The 18,040-nt window shown below is 33.0% G+C and overlaps 3 protein-coding genes and 1 non-coding gene across 5 annotated transcripts in view; all 4 read left to right on the forward strand.

The window, feature by feature from the left end:
• The first annotated feature begins 1,952 nt into the window (after positions 1-1,952).
• TRNAW-CCA (transfer RNA tryptophan (anticodon CCA)) lies at positions 1,953-2,024 on the forward strand. Its single transcript has one exon. It is a non-coding gene; the product is annotated as a tRNA-Trp (tRNA).
• Positions 2,025-2,268: 244 nt separating this feature from the next.
• Positions 2,269-8,010, forward strand: LOC125856396 (pentatricopeptide repeat-containing protein PPR5 homolog, chloroplastic). 2 transcript variants are annotated; one of them, XM_049535926.1, is made up of 3 exons: positions 2,269-2,620; positions 3,936-5,196; positions 7,977-8,010. In XM_049535926.1, the coding sequence occupies exons 1-2, from the start codon at positions 2,297-2,299 to the stop codon at positions 5,043-5,045; spliced, it is 1,434 nt and encodes a 477-aa protein (XP_049391883.1). In that variant the 5' UTR covers positions 2,269-2,296; the 3' UTR covers positions 5,046-5,196; positions 7,977-8,010. The 2 variants fall into 2 exon arrangements, with proteins under 2 accessions (XP_049391883.1, XP_049391882.1); XM_049535925.1 differs by lacking the exon at positions 7,977-8,010 and adding an exon at positions 6,343-6,539.
• Positions 8,011-11,647: 3,637 nt separating this feature from the next.
• Positions 11,648-13,282, forward strand: LOC125856400 (auxin-induced protein 22D-like). The gene is made up of 3 exons (XM_049535930.1): positions 11,648-11,826; positions 12,594-12,872; positions 13,146-13,282. Exons 1-3 carry the CDS (start codon positions 11,648-11,650, stop codon positions 13,222-13,224), a joined length of 537 nt encoding a protein of 178 aa, XP_049391887.1. The 3' UTR covers positions 13,225-13,282.
• A 3,611-nt stretch (positions 13,283-16,893) lies between these two features.
• Positions 16,894-18,040, forward strand: part of LOC125855727 (uncharacterized) — an 18,806-nt gene continuing 17,659 nt past the window's right edge. Inside the window, exon 1 of the mRNA XM_049535457.1 lies at positions 16,894-17,974. Within this exon, the coding sequence (XP_049391414.1) occupies positions 16,894-17,974 (1,081 nt within the window). The remainder of the gene's footprint in view (positions 17,975-18,040) is intronic.

Here is an 18,040-nt window from a genome sequence, read left to right on the forward strand (position 1 = left end):
AAAATAAACATGGCATAAAGAAATAGATAATACGAGAAAATTACATAGAATCACGTAAAGTAAGGTTGAGAATAAGAATAAAATGAAATATAATAATAAAAAATAAAAAATAGACTTTTACAATTTTTTAGAATAATAAAAATAAAAATAAAAAGAAATTAAAATAATATAAGTAAAAAAATTAAAAATAGAAATTAAAAAAAATGAAAAAGTAATCAGGTGGTAATTACCAGCAATTCACAGCCTCTGCCTATGAATTGTAGAGTGTAATTACCCCTTGTCAATTACATCAATTACTTGCTGAGCAAGTAATTACATGTCCTTCCAAACAGGATAAGACAGTGTAATTTACACCAAATTCAATTACCAGAGTGTCCTTCTAAACAAGGCCTAAATGGGTCGGATAGGATACTAAATAGAAAGTAAAATTTTAATTATAATAAAAATATAGACACATGGAGCCACGTAGGCGCCATGTAGGTGCCACATAGACTAATAAAAATAGTGATACAATACTTAACTGTACAAGGGCAAATATGTGTCAAAAGTTGGATGGTAAGGGCAAATATATAAAAAAAAGTATGACGAAGGATAAATATGACCTTTTTCTTAGAGTACAAGGACAAATATGACCCTTTTCCATAAAGAAAATATGTTGTTTGGTTGTCATGTTTGGGATAACTTATCCCCCCATTTATATCATAGTGATAAGTTATCCCATATACATGGTGGAATAAGTTATTCCAGAATAACTAAACCCAGGATAAACTTGTTTCCAACAAAAAATAATAGGGGAAATTGTATATAATAACAAACTATTAATTCAAATTAAATGTTATAAATATAGTTTGATTTAATTGTACCTTATAACAAACTGTTGCTATTTCATCTCTCTCCTGGTGAATCTCGCTCGCCACTCTCATTATCTCCCTCGCCTCTCTCGTTTTTTATACAAACGCAAGTGTATAAAGTGCGTTTGTGTTTGTATAAAGTGAGAGAAAATTGTATATATACATATATTTTCGTTCCCCTCTCTCCCATCTACCAGATCTCTCTCCCATCTCCCAGATCTCGCTCTCTCACTTTATACAAAAAATGCAAATTGTATAAAATGTGTTTGTTTGTATAAAGCGAGAGAAAAATGTATATATACATATATTTTCGTTCCCCTCTCTCCCCTCTCCCAGATCTCGCTCGCCACTCTCCCAGATCTCGCTTCTCTCACTTTATACAGAAATGCAAATGTATAAAATGTGTGAAAATGGTATATATACATATATTTTCGTTCCCCTCTCCCAAATCTCGCTCGCCACTCTCCCAGATCTCGCTCGCCACTCTCCCAAATCTCGCTTGCTCACTTTATACAATTGATCTTTTTGTATATGTATACCAAAACAGATTATACAACTGCTTTCTTTTGTATATGTATAACGAAATATACATATTTATGTTTGTTATAGAGCGCAATTATGCAAACTTTGTTATAACATACAAATATGAATTTTATATTTGCTATATGTGAAAGTTGATGTCGTTATAGTTTGGTCATATATTCTTTCAAATATCCATACTGCTTATACATATTTTATTTTTTAATAATTATTTTGGATATATGCTACTTTGACATGTATCTATGTGCAGCTAAAATTTATTGTATTCATTCAAAGGAACATATCATTTACTAATATATTTTTACACGAGTTCCATCTATTATCATCCATATACAATTTGGATATAAAACAATAATACTTTGCTAACAATTCTTAATAATCTAAGAGCACGTTTTGCGATATGGAATCACAACTCTAATTAGATTAATTTAAAGTTGAGTTTTGTTTGAGCATGTAATTTGAAATCACATGTCCAATCGCCTCTGAATATATAAACTAATAAATCATTAGGCTGTCCATATAGTTTGATATATAAAATAATGTAGTCAGTACGTAACAAGAGGATCCGTGGCGCAATGGTAGCGCGTCTGACTCCAGATCAGAAGGTTGCGTGTTCGATTCACGTCGGGTTCAATCTCCCGAACATATCCTCTCTTTTTCCAATTTTAGCCTTCAAGGGTAAATTCGTCATTTCTCTAATATCATCCTTTTTTCTTTTTCCATTTTTACCCTCCAAGGTTCAATCTCCCGAACATATCCTCCAAGGATAAATTCATCATTTCGTTAATATTATCCCTTTTTTCTTTTTCCATTTTAATCCTTCAAGGGTAAATCCGTCATTTCCTTAATATCATCCCTTTCAGTAGAATCCCTCGAACTCCCACAGCTTCTCTGCAGTAGCAACAATGACGACTCTGCAATTTTCGTCATCCAGTTCGGTTCAACTTCCCTCCTCAACTACTACTACGCCATGGTTAAATTTACGGAAGAAGAGACCCGTTTTCTCTATCATTCACTGTGTGTCGACCCGACCCGGTGGAAGGAAGTCGGGTTACGGGTCATCATCATCTGAGGCACAGGAGCTGGTGACTTTGGTTATGAGGAATTTCAGTGATAAGAAGCCATTAGTGAGCACTTTGGACAAGTATGTTAAGTTGGTGAGGACTGAGCATTGTTTCTTGCTCTTTGAACAACTGGGAAAGACTGATAATTGGCTTCAATGCCTTGAGGTTTGATTCTTCATTTTGCATTTTCATTTGTGGGATCCCCTTAATTGTGTTATTCAATATTGGGATGACATTAGCTTAATAAGACCTCATTTGTGGGATTACACGGGGTATGTTGTTGTTGTTCTTGTAAGCTCGATAGGACGGAATTGACTCAGAGAATTTGATTGTTTGGTATTATGGAATTGACGAATGTATGTGTCTTGATCAAGTTATTTAGATTTCTCTACTATTGGCAATGTGTGTATATAGGTTGGTTTGGAAATGGTAATCAACAACAATAGCCAAAATAGCACACAAGTGAGGTTTGAGGAAGATAGTGTGTACGCGCATCTTTACCCTACTTTGTGAAGGTAGAGAGGTTGTTTTCCATGGACCCTAGCTCCAAGTAATGCATGTAAAAGAACAATATGAAAATGAAATACAGTAGTGTAGAGGCCTCTCTACCTCCAAGGTATGGGTAAGGCCTGCGTACACTTCACCCTCCTTAGACACCATGTTGTTGGATTACACTGGGTATATTGTTGTTGTTGTACTAGTAGTTGTAGTGTAGAAGGCATGCTGAAAATAATGGAGAAAAAAACAGTAGCAATTTTGGAAATGGTAATGGACTATAAAATCAAATTTCAGTTGCAAATTCACAAGTTTCATGCCATTAAAACCATTGTCTAGATATTGAGGAAAATTTTTCACCTAGGGAGAGGTTCAGGTTCAAATTTTCATGTATGGGTTTGTATTCAACTTTTTCTTGGAGTTCTCTCAAAGTAGTGTGTGCTAGAAGGTGCTGTCGTTTCTTCCATATGTTTTTATAGGCTTGTACTAGAAAAAGATTTCTTGGAACCCTAGGATTCCTGCAGCAACTACCCCTCGGGTGTGCAGTGGGTAAACCTGCCTCTGTGCAATAGCTCGCAAATCACGCAGCAAATCACGCAGAAGATGTAAACCGTACTTGGCAACTATGTTGCTCGGACTCTTCAAAAATGTCAAGGGGTGCGTGTTGGATTTGCCAAAAGTAGTGTATTTTTGGAGAATCCGACACGGGTGCGGCATCGAAAGTGAAGAGTCCGCGCAACTTAGCTTGGCAATACTGGACGAGCTCTGACTGAGACAGCTGCCGGTGAGGGGAATTAATCCCAGGTCTCCCATGAGGGAAACCACTCATCCAACCAACTCAGCCAACCCTTGCGGGTCTGGAAAAAGAATTGTCTTTAAAATGCCTTTTATCTTAATTAAGGGAAATGCCTTCTTTTATTGACTTTATTGCAGTAGAATAAGTTTACAGAGATGGTTGTTTCACTTATAAATCTAATATATGTAGGTTTTCAGATGGATGCAAAAACAACGGTGGTATATAGCGGATAATGGGGTTTATTCGAAATTGATATCGGTGATGGGGAAGAAAGGGCAGATCAGAATGGCAATGTGGCTGTTCTCCGAGATGCGTAATAGTGGGTGCCGTCCAGATACCTCAGTGTACAATGCAGTAATTTCGGCCCATCTCCACTCTCGAGACAAATCCAAGGCCTTGACAAAGGCTATGGGTTACTTTGAGAAGATGAAGGGAATGGAGCGTTGTAGTCCAAGTATTGTTACATACAACATCCTTTTGAGAGCTTTTGCTCAGGCAAAAAATGTTGAACAGGTAGATGCTTTGTTGAAAGATCTGGACGAGAGCATTGTTACTCCTGACATATTCACATTTAACGGTCTAATGGATGCCTATGGGAAAAATGGAATGATCAATGAAATGGAGCACATTCTATCTCGAATGAAGAGTAATCAGCTTAAACCAGATATTATTACTTTCAATATATTGATTGATTCATATGGGAAGAAGCAGGACTTTCAGAAAATGGAACAAGTTTTTAAAAGTTTGCTTCAATCAAAGGAGAAACCTACCATTCCCACGTTTAACTCAATGATAACAAACTATGGAAAAGCACGACTCAGAGAAAAGTCCGAGTTAGTTCTTGAGAAGATGATTGACTTAGGTTATAAGCCAAGTTACATCACGTATGAGTGCCTCATTGTGATGTATGGGCATTGCGACTGTGTCGCGAAAGCAAGAGAACTATTTGATAGGGTGATAGAATCTGAGACGGAGAAGAAAGCTTCAACACTGAATTCAATGCTTGACGCCTATTGCATGAATGGTTTACCCATGGAAGCTCACCTTCTCTTTGAGAGTATTCATTCAGCCAAAGCTTTCCCTATAGACTCATCAACCTATAAACTTCTATATAAGGCCTACACTAAAGCCGATATGAAGGAACTTGTACAGAAACTGCTGACCTGTATGGATGAAGATGGGATCATCCCCAACAAAAAGTTCTTTCTTGATGCTTTGGGGGCATTTGGGTCTGCACCAACAAATCGAAGGGAAGTTGGTGATAATAAAGGATTGAGCAAGCACAAGGGTCGTAAGTGAAATGAAAAAAGAAAGTGACTTGCAGTTAGAAAGCTGGTCAATGCACTCATTCTCAAACAATAATGAGATTCAAGATGAAGTTTCTTCCTCATACTCATTGAGTGGCTCAGTAACAATTCATCAAACCGCTAGGACAATTTTGGTCTCCCAGGTATTTTTCTTTCTATTTCTTGCGCTTTAGATGTTATTTTCTTTCACATATCTTGATGATTTCTTTTCATCTGTTTCTCAAAATTTTATATTAGTATATATGAATCACTTTGTAAAAGAGCTAAAAGGTGAGTATGCATTTGCCATGAGGGCTTTGGTCTAGTGGTAACAGCGCAACATGTGAGTTAGGTGCACGGCATAGGTCCGAACCCTACTTCAAACAAAATCCTGGTAGTTAAGTGAAGAAGGGTAGAGGGGCGGGCCATTATCAACTGAGTTTCTAACTGCACACCAGTGGCCCTTCGGGATTTCTCGGTTATCAAAACAAAAAAAAAAGTGATATCAATGAGTGCCTTTTTGACTAGTAGAGTTAAGCTTGCTTGATCTGTTCTCTTAAGAAAGTTAATCCCTCCAAAAAAGTAGTAGTAGAAGAAGACTCCCTCATTAGGATTTATGACTTAGAAAAGTAAGGTTTCACCCTCCTTACTTGTACTTTTCTTTTCGAGGTTTATTAAAAAAAGTTCACACAGGTACTCTGAAATCCTGATAGAGGCTGCTTACTTATACTTTAAGAACAACTTTTGAGAATTTGGAATTTTTGACTTTCAAGGAATCCATACATTGATTTTACTCCGACTAACAGCTAAATAATTCGTTCTTTCTGAGTTCTCAGTTGAGGAATTATAAAGAACCGAGGTGCTTGCGAGTTCTCATTTATGAACTGTCTAGTTGTCAAATTAGAATTTTGAACCTGTTGCTTAAGGTATTCCTCAATAAGACTATATCACAGACATTTGCAATGATATTCATGAACTCAAAGAAGTTCTAGATATTATTAGCCTGCCCATAGTAGTATAATTAATTCCTTCCAGACCAGCTTTCTTCCTTGTTGAATTGAAGATATTTCCTTGTTGTGATAGTCAATTTGTTTTTGATTGTTGGCCTTGATTAAGGCGATGAGATATTCTTGACATGTTGAGCCTAATTATTTCCCTCACCACCCTGATAACCCTTTTTCGTTTCTCTGATTATCTATTGGTTGCTATAAATGATCTGGTAGTTAGCTTGGTGTTCATGGATATCTATCTGTATTGAAGAAACCAATGATGTCAGAGTGCTTATTTTGTGATACTATTTTCTGTTACAGATTCAAGATAAAACATGGAACATTCAAGTTGTGAACCTCATCACCTATTTCTTCAGAGAAAAGTGGTGCTTGATACACTGTAGTAGCTAGAGGGTGGTTCATTCAAATATTGGCCTAGAAGTTCTCTTGTTTGCATCTCTAGATTCTCTAACTTCTTTGTTGCAGCATTGTTATTGTGTTGCAAACAATAAGAGAAGGGAGATATCCAACTTTTTCACTATTTATTGTTCTCATCAATTGTACAAAATGCATCAATTCTAACTCTGGACAATTTGGAAGGGTGGTTTTTTCTTGCAAATGGCAAAGGGGGATAGTTAATGGTAAGTAGAAGAAATGAAGACTTGCCTGTGGGCAAAATTAACTACACATTTGGATGGAATGACCTAATATGATATATCTACAAATATGATTTCACCATGGATAGTGGAAGGTGAATTCAATGTAATATTAAGAGTAAAAAAAGGATAAAAATACACCTAAACTATTTCAGTATTTTTGAATCTAAAAAATTATTGAGAATGTGAGTTTTCTGCCTGAACTATCACTCAATAGTTAGTTAGCGAAACACATTTGGACTAATTTCTAATGAGGTGTGTAAACTCTCTTTTAGTTTAAAAATTTTGCCACATGGAAAAATGAATTCACCGTGGCAAATCTAAATAAATTTATATTAAATTGAAAGAAATAAGAAAATATATGTGGATTAAGATTACGAAAATTGAAATTATGGGTAACAAGGGGTAAAACTCTCACCTCCCAATTGATTTCAATATCTAAAATTAACCCTACTCGAGAATCAAAGGCAACCAAGAGATGATCACAAATGGAAACACTTTGATTAATTAAGCAAAGAAGTTAACTAACAATTTGAAGAGTTCACCACTAATTCGAATTACACAAAGCACTAAATTAACAACTAGAATTTGAGAGTTTTTAATTTCGACATTCAACATACTATAAGTCTTTCAAATGACAAAGGGTTAGGAAATAAAGAAGACACATTCTTTACAATTTTATCCTTAGTGAGATAAGGGCCTTGTTTGATTGATTCTTTTGTGAACTCTTGGATGCAAATGACATCTTTCTTCTTTCTTTTGTAATATTAAGAGTTAAAATGGTAAAATATACACCTAAACTATGTCAGATTTTATAAATTTCATAAACTACTGATAATGTTAGTTTCCTATCTTAACTATCACCCAATAGTCAGTGAAACACATCTTGACTAACTTCTAATGATATGTGTACACTCTATTTTGTTTAAAAATTCTGTCATGCGGAAAAATAATTTCACAATAACAAATCTAAGTAAAGTAATATTAGGTTAAAGGCTAAAATTCATAGTCATTGATCTGACTTCACCAAGAACTTGAATTGAATTTCAAGTTCTTGGTAAAGTCACATCTACTCAAGAGTCAAGATATTTTGACATCGGATTCAACCAAATCTATAATTTTTAAGTTAAAATATAATTTAACTTTTTATGTGAAAATTTACAAAATAATTCACCAAACAATAAATTTAAATTTATTTAAACTTACAATAAATCTCAAAAGTGTGATGAATTCCTTACTAAATAAAAACTCTAATTCATTATTTAAAATTCTGAAACCATCTCTGTTTGTGATTTACAGGTACCAAAGTTACCATGCTGCCTGCTGGTAACAAGTAACAACCATAGGTCCATAACCATGGCTTTTATGATGTGCTAACAGAAGACATGTTTGGGCCTACAATAGTCTTAAAAGAGTCCAATTTCAAAAACCCTCTCGTGTACGTTGAAACACGTGTGGGGAAGTAAGGGTAAGATTGCGTACATTCCGCCCTCTTCATTCTACTTCTGAAATTATACTGAATATGCTATTGTTCATGAACAAATCTAGAAGGTCGGTTACGAGTTCATATATATAAATTTCAAATCATGTATCAATCTTTGCTCGAGTCTAATAGGTTGTCATCGTGCCAAATTGAAATGAGTTGGGAGCTCGGAGGTTGTTTTAGTTGTTTGAGATAGGTTATACCTCACTCTTCAAAATTTAATTTGTTTTGACCAGATGAATTTAGAATTAAGTCAGCATATTTTAGTGGACGTACTATTGATCTTTGTTCAAACTTCGTATATATGTAAAACAAAAAAGATTTTCTCCTTTATAGATGGAACTCATCAAAATTAAATTCTAAATCCACCTCGATGAAATGATCTAATCCATCCTTTTGAATTAAATGCATTGTTCAATGTCAAAGGGAGACATGTTTGTTAAATGTCCAAGAAATGTCTTGTTATTGTTGATTGTATACTTGTAGCTACAAAAGACAAGATAATCTATGATTTGATTGTTCTATATCTTTCATGTTAGCTATTCATTATGGAGAACAAAGTTGAATGACAAGCATGTTATCGAGTTTGAGATTCTATTGTGATTTATTTGATTACTACTAGGCTCGAAATCTATTATTATATTGTACTTATTTTATGGATCTTTTAACAAATGAATTTGAGTCAAAGCCATTGTGTTTGAGGAATCCATAAGGCCAAAAATTAGCCCTGCCACCGAAAATTACTAGTACTTTATGACAATTTACCACCCAAATTCATATTATATATTGTTCACTTTGGTTCAACAAATCTTATGGATTTGTCCTTAGGTTATGGTGAAATTTTAGTTGGTTGATCCTTTTGAGATAGCTATTTGGCAAATGATTTCCTTTTTCTTTTATCTTACAGGTTTTTTTAGATTATGGCCTAAAGATGCCCTTTGAATAACTAAATATCTTACCAAAAAATATTGAACCACAATTTAAAATTTAATAGAACATTAGACGATAATCTAATACATTATCAGTTTCAAGAACTATATTTATACAAATTTACAATATTGACAAAATCAAAATAGTGACAGAAGAAACGGACATTTGTGTAAATTAGCCTAGGTTATGTTATCACATCAAGCCCAAATATTATGTTATGTACCATGTACAATCTTAAGCTTGTATTTTGTTTTATCTTTACATAAACACTTCACTTTTATCTTCTTTCTTTTTTTGGAACCTACTATTTGCCTACGGTATCATTATTTTTTTATTTTTTTTTGTAACTTGCTAATTTAAAAGCCTGTTAGTTTTCTGTTACCCACTCTCATCACTTCGTCAGTCTCAAAATACCTATCGTCCTTATTAAAAATATTTGTCATTTTTAAATGTTAAGTATTCTGAAACAAAAAAAGTAATACTTTAGACAATAGTTTCTCTATTACAAAGTCTCATCATTTGTGTGCTACTTTTACATAAATAAAAAACCAAAGATCATATAGTGTTTTCTTTGAATACACTCATTTCCCCTATGCTAATCTTTTTTTTTTTGACAACAAAAATTTGAACAGAAGTTAATAATTAATTGAATTGTTCTTCAAAAACTAAACAAAGAATATTAAATATTTTTAATGGTAACGAAACATAATTTAATATATTGTATTTTACTTTTTAATCATTCAGTAACATCTATAAACAAGGGATGGAGTTATTGGCAGAGCTTATGGTCAATTGAAAACATTTTATTAAAAAATTATATATTTGTATACATGAGTCAAATATTGTCTTGTATACATAGTATATCTTGATAGTTGGAAATTTGCATTGGTTAAAAAAAATATGAAGAGATGTACTCGTGAGATAACTATATTAGTGTCATCAAAGATTGTGGTAGCTAGAATGAATAGGATCCTTTCCATCTTAATTAGAGATTTTGTGTTCGAATTTTAAAAATAAAAATATCTCAATAGAGGATATTTCTCTCTTTAATAAGGGAATTTGAACTAATCAATAAAGTACAATTTGTACTCTTGAAATGTAGCATCTGGTTCCCTTCTTTTTTTCACTTCTCTCTATTATTTTCATTTATTTATACATTATACTTAATTAATTTAGGTTGAAACATTCCATATCAAGAAATTCTATATTTTAGATACTTAAATTAGAGACTTTTGATTAAGAGAATAAATTTCAACCATCATACATACGATCTATCGTTTTCTTTTGGCCAAATACATCATTGGTCTCTTATAATTACACCACCTTTCACTTAGACATATCAATTGACCTTTATTTATTACACACTTCAATTTCAGTCAATGCAGGTCTATTAAACACCATAGGGCAAAGAGAGTGTCTCCACCTCTTTTAGACTCGTGAATTGATCCGATATAATATAATAGGCATATCTTAAATAAACGTTAAATGTCTAATATATAGCAGGTTAAATTCAAGTGTCTAAATGACGAATGATAACAAATATCTAAACAATTCCTTTAAATTGCACAACTTTTCATTTAAACACCATTAACTAACTTTTATATATTAGACACTTCAAGTTCGATCAGTCAATATATGTCAATTTAACACAATATATAAACCGACATTGACAAAGAACATACCTCTCACCTCTCATAAGCGCGTAAAATTGATTCGATAGATAAGAGTCATATCATAGATATACATAACGGGGTCGTTTGGTAGAGTGTATTGGAGAAAATAATGCTTGCATTAGCTTGATGTATTATTAGTACCTTGTTTAGTATACTTTTCGAACCTATGCATAACTAATGTTTGTATTAGCAATACACTCTATTGTGTATTGAAGAGTATATTACTAATACCATCTATTTTTATGCATTTGTAATGCAATGGGTTATAAAACATGCATTAACATTATTAAAGACACAATTACCCTCAAAAATTTTTTTACATCCTTTCCACTATATTTGTGGAGGGTATTTTGTAAACAAATATTTTTTCTAAAAAAATTATGTAATGCATAATATTTTTAGTACACCAAACCAAACATTGCACACAAAAAATCTCATCAGAACTAATGTAAGCGTAACTAACACAAGCATTATTAATACACTATATTTTGCATTATTCTTATACACTCTACCAAACGACCACAAATGTCTAGCCAATAGGTAACAATTTAAGTTGAAGTATTAAAAACAAGTATTAGTGTGTCATGAGCTTGTCCCTCTCTTGTCCCCTAAATGTTGAAAGTTGTTACTCTTCCTTCCAACAAGCTTAGCTTGTCTTTGTCCCAAATATATGTACTTTTTCAAACATATTTTTTTTATAAAATTAGTTCTCAAATAACTTTAGTTTTTCCCATTATATAACAACACACAAACTATTAGCTAACTCACATGATTTTCTTGAACACAAATACAAAGTCAAAAACAAGAAAGTGTTAGAATTTGGGGCTTATTTGTTTGAGGTTTTTATCACATACCAAGATTCACTTCTTCTTGTTTTGAGGAAAATGGAGAGAGATTTGAATCTTAAGGCAACTGAACTTAGATTGGGTTTGCCAGGGAGAGAGGAAGAATTTGATCACCAACAAATTGTGTCCAATTCCAAGAATAACAAAAGAGCTTTGTCTGAATATGAAGATGATGAATCAATTTCACATTATGAAGCCACAACACCCCATGTTACCAAGTAAGTTTGTTACTACGTTTCAATTTATTTGACGTAATTTGACTCGATAGATATTTAATAGTAAATAATTATTTTTAAATTTGTAGTTTTAAATATACTGTAATAGTTGTGTGACTATAATAATAGCTAAGGGATATGTTGCTCGTCTCCTAAAATATTATTGCACCCCTGTAAGATATTTCAAGAAAATAAGATTATTTTTTTAAATTGTAGTTCAATTTATATGGTATAATTTGACTAGATATAAATTTTAACATAAATAAAGTAGAGAGTTTTTAAACTTGAGAGCATTTTACACACATATATATCATGATATATGTGTAACTATAATGGCTCAAGTTAAAGTATCACATCATCCAAAAGTGGATTATTTTTAAAAAATCCAACACAAATGCGACAATACTTTTGAAAAATCCGGGCAACATGAGCCATATTAAAATGGAAAGCTAAATTAAATTTATTTCCAAATTTAAAAATTTATTATTCTTTCAAATAAACTGAAAAGAAAATAGTGCCATATAAAATAAAATAAAAAGGACTATTTTCTTTCAATGTCCTTGAATTTTTTATGGTCTTGAATGAGCAGGCCAAAATTAGAGAGGAAGCTATAAATTCCGTCGAATTTAATAGCTTTGATCAAAATTCTGTTTTTTTCTTTAAAAGCCTTATTTAATACATATAAACAACATATTCAGAACCCAATAAGCTATTTTATTAGAATTTGAAATTTGTAAAGTCAAAATTCTGACTCCGTCTTTACGTTGTAGGGTACAAATAGTGGGGTGGCCACCAGTGAGATCTTACAGGAAGAACACCTTACAAATTACTTCAAAGAAAACAGAAGTTCATCAAGATCAGTGTGGAATTTATGTCAAAGTTAGAATGGATGGAGCCCCTTTTCTTAGAAAAATTGATCTTAAAAACAAGTGTTACACTCAACTCCTAAAAGCAATGGAGAAAATGTTCAAGCTAAACAAATGTGAATTTGCACCTACTTATGAAGATAAAGATGGTGATTTGATGCTTGTTGGAGATGTTCCTTGGGAGTAAGTTCTTGAATCTTGACCCCCCCCCCCCCACCCCTCGACCTCCCACCCTCACAATAATTTTCGTTAAAAAATAATTACACAATCAGATCACTTATAAGATAATTATAAATGCATACATATGATTGATAAATCCAATAAGAATAATAATTAATTTGCTATCATAACATGTTATAGTAAAAAAGAAATTACAGTGTAAATGTATATAACTTAAATTTCTATAAGTTACATGGTTACATGTCTAAGGATAGATTATTTTCATGGCTATTGCAGAATGTTCATGTCATCATGCAAGAGACTGAGGATAATGAAAAGATCAGAAGCAAGAGGGTTGGGATCATGTGGACTATGATATATATATGTTTATTAAAGAATCCCATACCATTTTTTGAGAATTTTATGAAGATTTCCCTCTTTAGAAGAATCTTGTAATTGTTTTTTTTTTTTAAAATTATTTTTATCAAACAGAAAAGGAACTTAGTATTTATAGTTACTTTTTTTTTTTGGCTGTGAAACCAATTGTACAAACACACACACAGTTATATATTTTTTCTTTTCAAATCTTGGATATGAAAAGTATGGTGTGTTCTCCAATTTCCTGCAGTTTCTTCAACAATGATCTTTATTTTTCTATTTAAAAATCATTAATCTGATTAATTTAGATTCATTTCATGTATCACTGCATAATCTCTTCAATGAGTTTTGGTAGATAAGATACGGAGAGAAGTATTAAAAACACTATAAATTTGGCGCAAATTATTTGTTTCGTTTCTGAGCTATTATTGACTGCCTCAAAAACACCCTTCTACTAGACTAACTAAACTCAAATACATCCCCGATCTACCATATAACGTAGCAAGTACTGATCTCAAACTCTTGTAGGAACATGGTGTTCTTAATAAAAAAAAAATAAAGAGAAGTATTGAAAATACCTCTAAACTTGATGAAAATATAGGGATAAATTTCACTTATGTTACAAGATCGAGGGTGTATTTAAATTTAGTTAGTCAAGTAAAGATATATTAAGATTGTCAATAGTGCAACAATAAAATTAATAATTTGCACCAAATTTAAGAATATTTTCCATAGTTGGATGCTTTGTCATAATTAAAGTTAAGTGGAAACTTGCAAACCCACCCATGAGGCATGCTACACCAACTAACATTATGCTTTGGAAAATAATACCAAGAATATGAGTTGGCAACTTAAGTAATTAATTAGCTGATTATTGCTTTTAGAAATAATACCAAGAATCACCTAGCTTTTTCTTGATTCAGACATTCAACTGGGTGTACTCAATATATACATATTCACTGGAAAATAGTATCCAAAATACCAATACCCATCTAACAAATTCAAATAATAAACAATGAAGATGTAATAACATGGAATCAAATAGAAAACTTGAACTAGAAATATAAAAAATAAAATTATCGGAGCTTGAACTCACTGTTAAGTCTTGTTTCTGCCATTGTCGGACGTTGTGGAGCTGCTGCATCGCCGGAAAATCATGAATCCAGTCAGATCTGATCTTAATAAGTGACCGAAAGAAGAAAGGTGAATGGGTTGTTTCCGGTGGTTCGCCGGAGAATCTACAAAAATAAGAAAGAAATCGTGAAGGGGAAGAGGGAAGGGGATTGACGGTGTTTTCTTCTTCTTTGCTCTGACTCATCGGAGTTTGGAACTCCTCGTCGGAGTTGCAGCTGGTGTTCGCGAGCTTTGAGCTTGACGATGGAGCAGTTGGACTCGAAAGAGGTCGTTTGGGTCTGATTGTTGGCTGCTTTCAGACGATTTCATCGGAAAAAGAAATGGGAAAAGGGAAGGGGACGAACGTTGGGATTTCGGGTGGGTGTTTGGAGATGGTTTCTAGTAGAGCTTTGTGGTGTTGGTTGTCTTCTCCGATGAGGTTTTGGGTTTCTGGTGGCTTTGGACAATGGTGGGTGGGGATTGGTATGTTATCGCCGCTGGCAGCAAATAACAAACAAAAGAGAGAGGGGAAGGAAGCTTGGGGTTTTTTGGGTCTGGAGCAGGGGCAAATTTATGTACTAATTTTGGGTCACCCGAACCCGTGGTCATCCGACTAAACTCGATATATTACTTCTTCTAATTATTAAAGAATATATTAAATTAAAACTTGTTGAACCCGTTCTCAAAATGGTTGGATGGTTTACTGGTACCACTGCAAGATTTCAACTCACAGGTCGCAGGTTTGATCCCAGGCAGCCCCAATTCGCTGCAATTTATTTTTATTAACTAAAAACACATTTTTCATTAAAAAAAAAAAGAAAAAAAGCTAAATTCTGAAAGTTCTAAAAGTCAAAAACTTCAAAAGTTTCCTTTCCACACACTTTCCAAGTTCCAACAATATTTTTCCAAATTTGTTTTCTATTTTCCACACAAAGAAGAAGCTTCAAGTCTCCAACTTCAAGTCAAGAATTTAGAGAAATCATCATTGTCAAAGTTTAAGGTAATTTTAGTTTATGATTTCTCTTTTTAATATACAAACTAACAAGATAAAAAAAAAATATATGTATGTATATATCACTTTAATTTTAGGGTTTTCATATAAAAAAAATCTTGTCATTACTTATAATAGGAAATCATCAATAGCTAAAGAATTGATTATCTCAAACTTACATATTTTGCGGATGTAACTTGTAAGAAATGTGTTTCATATTATATTATCAATTTTGAAGGGTGTGATTCCTTTATTTTAATGTGAAAGGGGTGTGATTCCCTTATTTTTTTAATGTGAAAGGGGTGTGATTCCCTTATTTTTTTAAATGTGAAAGGGGTGTGGTTCCTCTTCTTTCTATGAATATGTGATTTCGAATGCAAAAGAGGCATAAGTCCTCTTTTTATTATGAATGTGTGATTTTCTTATTGTTAAATGTGAAAGAGGTGTGATTCCTCTATTTTAGTTACATTTGCAAGGATTGTGATTTCTCTATTTTATTTGAACTTGCAAGGGTGTGATTCCCTTATTTTTTATTGTGAAAGATATGCGATTTTCTTATTTTATTTTAAATTTGCTAGTTAAATTTGTGACTAAGTTGAATAGTTATTTGAATTTGTAGGAACATTTATCCTTGAATATCTAAATGGATAAATTTTTGATTAAGAAACCACGTTCTAGTAGCGATCTATCTGTTAGTTCACATGTAGCTCCAGAAGCTCAAAGAGAGACAATTACATCTTCTTCTTCAAATGTTGATTGTATTCTTGGGGTTGGATCTCTCAAACGGGATCCCGGAGAAAGAAAACCCATCTTTGAATATGATTCTAATATTCGAGAAGTTGTGAGGAGACATTATATTTTGATGGGGCCTTATCAACTAAAACTTCGTGTATATCCTAAAACAACATTTGGGACTAGTAATCGACAATTTAATCCTGAGTGATTTAATGCTCCAAATTCTGCTTGGTTGGAATATAGCATAGATGATGATACTATATTTTGTTTGTGTTGTTATCTCTTCAAGAATGAATTGGAAAGTCATGGTAATGCGGGAAATCATTTACACAAGATGGTTTTGAGAATTGGAACCATGGTTCGGAAAGGATTCGATTGCATGTTGGTGAGGTGAATAGTATTCATAACAAATGTTTGAATAGGATGCTTGATTTTGCGAATCAACGTCAATCAATTCAATCTTCTCTTCACAAACAAAGTGAAAAAACAAAAAGTGATTATCGAATTCGTTTAAATGCCTCAATTAATGTGGTAAGGTTTCTCCTAAGAAATGGATTGCCATTTCGTGGTCATGATGAGAGTGAAGATTCCGATTACAAAGGTCTTTTTCTTGAACTTTTGAAATTTCATGGGGTTAATCGTCCGGATGTGGAAAAGGAGATATTACAACATGCTCCAAAAAATGATATGATGATTTGTTCAACAATTCAAAAAGAAATTGTGGATGCTTGTACTAAATAAACAATTAAAGCTATCATCAAAGACTTGGATGGTGATTATTTTGGAATACTAGTTGATGAGTCAAAGGACATTTCACATAAAGAGCAAATGACACTAGTTTTACGATATGTTAACAAAAACGGAGAGTTGATAGAAATCTTTTTGGGTATTGTTCATGTGGGTGATACATCCGCAAGATCATTGCAAAAAGTAATTTACTCTTTACTTTTGGATCACTCGTTATGCCTATCAAGACTCCGTGGACAAGGTTATGATGGAGCTAGTAATATGCAAGGAGAAAAAAATGGCATAAAGTCTTTGATTTTGCAAGATGCTCCGTCTGCATATCATATTCATTGTTTTGCTCACCAATTGCAATTGACACTTGTGGCTCTTTCTAAAAAACATCCGGATGTGAAAAATTTCTTTTATGTTGTCACTAATGTTTTGAATACTATTGGGACATCTTTTAAACGCAGGGACTTACTTCGACAACACCAAGTTGAGAAGTTGGAAGAATTGCTTAAATCTGGAGAAATTCTTACCGGACAAGGATTAAATCAAGAACGTGGCCTTCAACGACCGGATGATACTCGTTGGGGATCCCATTTCAAAACCTTGGAAAATTTCATGATTATATTTTCTTCAATTGCTAATGTGCTTAAAGATATGAAAGAAAATTCTCCACACGATCTTGATAAACTTGCAGTAGGTAACCTTTTAGATAAAATTCAAGAATTTGAATTTATCTTTGTGTTGCATTTGATGTTCAAGATGTTGCTTCTTACAAATGAATTGAACAAAGCTTTACAAAAGAAAGATCAAGATATTGTCAATGCTATGGGTTTGCTTAATCTTTCAAAGAGAAGATTACAAACAATGAGAGAGAGTGGTTTGGAGTCTTTGATGGATGAGGTTTCTTCATTTTGTGGTAAACATGATATTTTGGTTCCCGAAATGACTGAAGACTATCCAAGATCGAAGCGTAAGAAGTCCGAAATTTCATATTTACATCACTTTCGTGTGGAAGTGTTTTATGCAGTTATTGATTTGCAACTTCAGGAGTTCAATAATCGTTTTGATGTTGTGACTAGTGACTTACTCCTTGGCATGGCTAGTTTGAATCCGGTTGATTCATTTTCTAATTTTAGTAAGAGCAGAATAATGAAGTTGGCCGAATATTATAAAAGTGAGTTTGGTGATAATGAACTTCGAGATCTCAGTTATCAACTTGATAGTTTCATTGTCTATGCTC

The sequence above is a fragment of the Solanum stenotomum genome, chromosome 2 (genome assembly GCF_019186545.1).
Source record: "Solanum stenotomum isolate F172 chromosome 2, ASM1918654v1, whole genome shotgun sequence".
Lineage (NCBI taxonomy): Eukaryota > Viridiplantae > Streptophyta > Magnoliopsida > Solanales > Solanaceae > Solanum > Solanum stenotomum.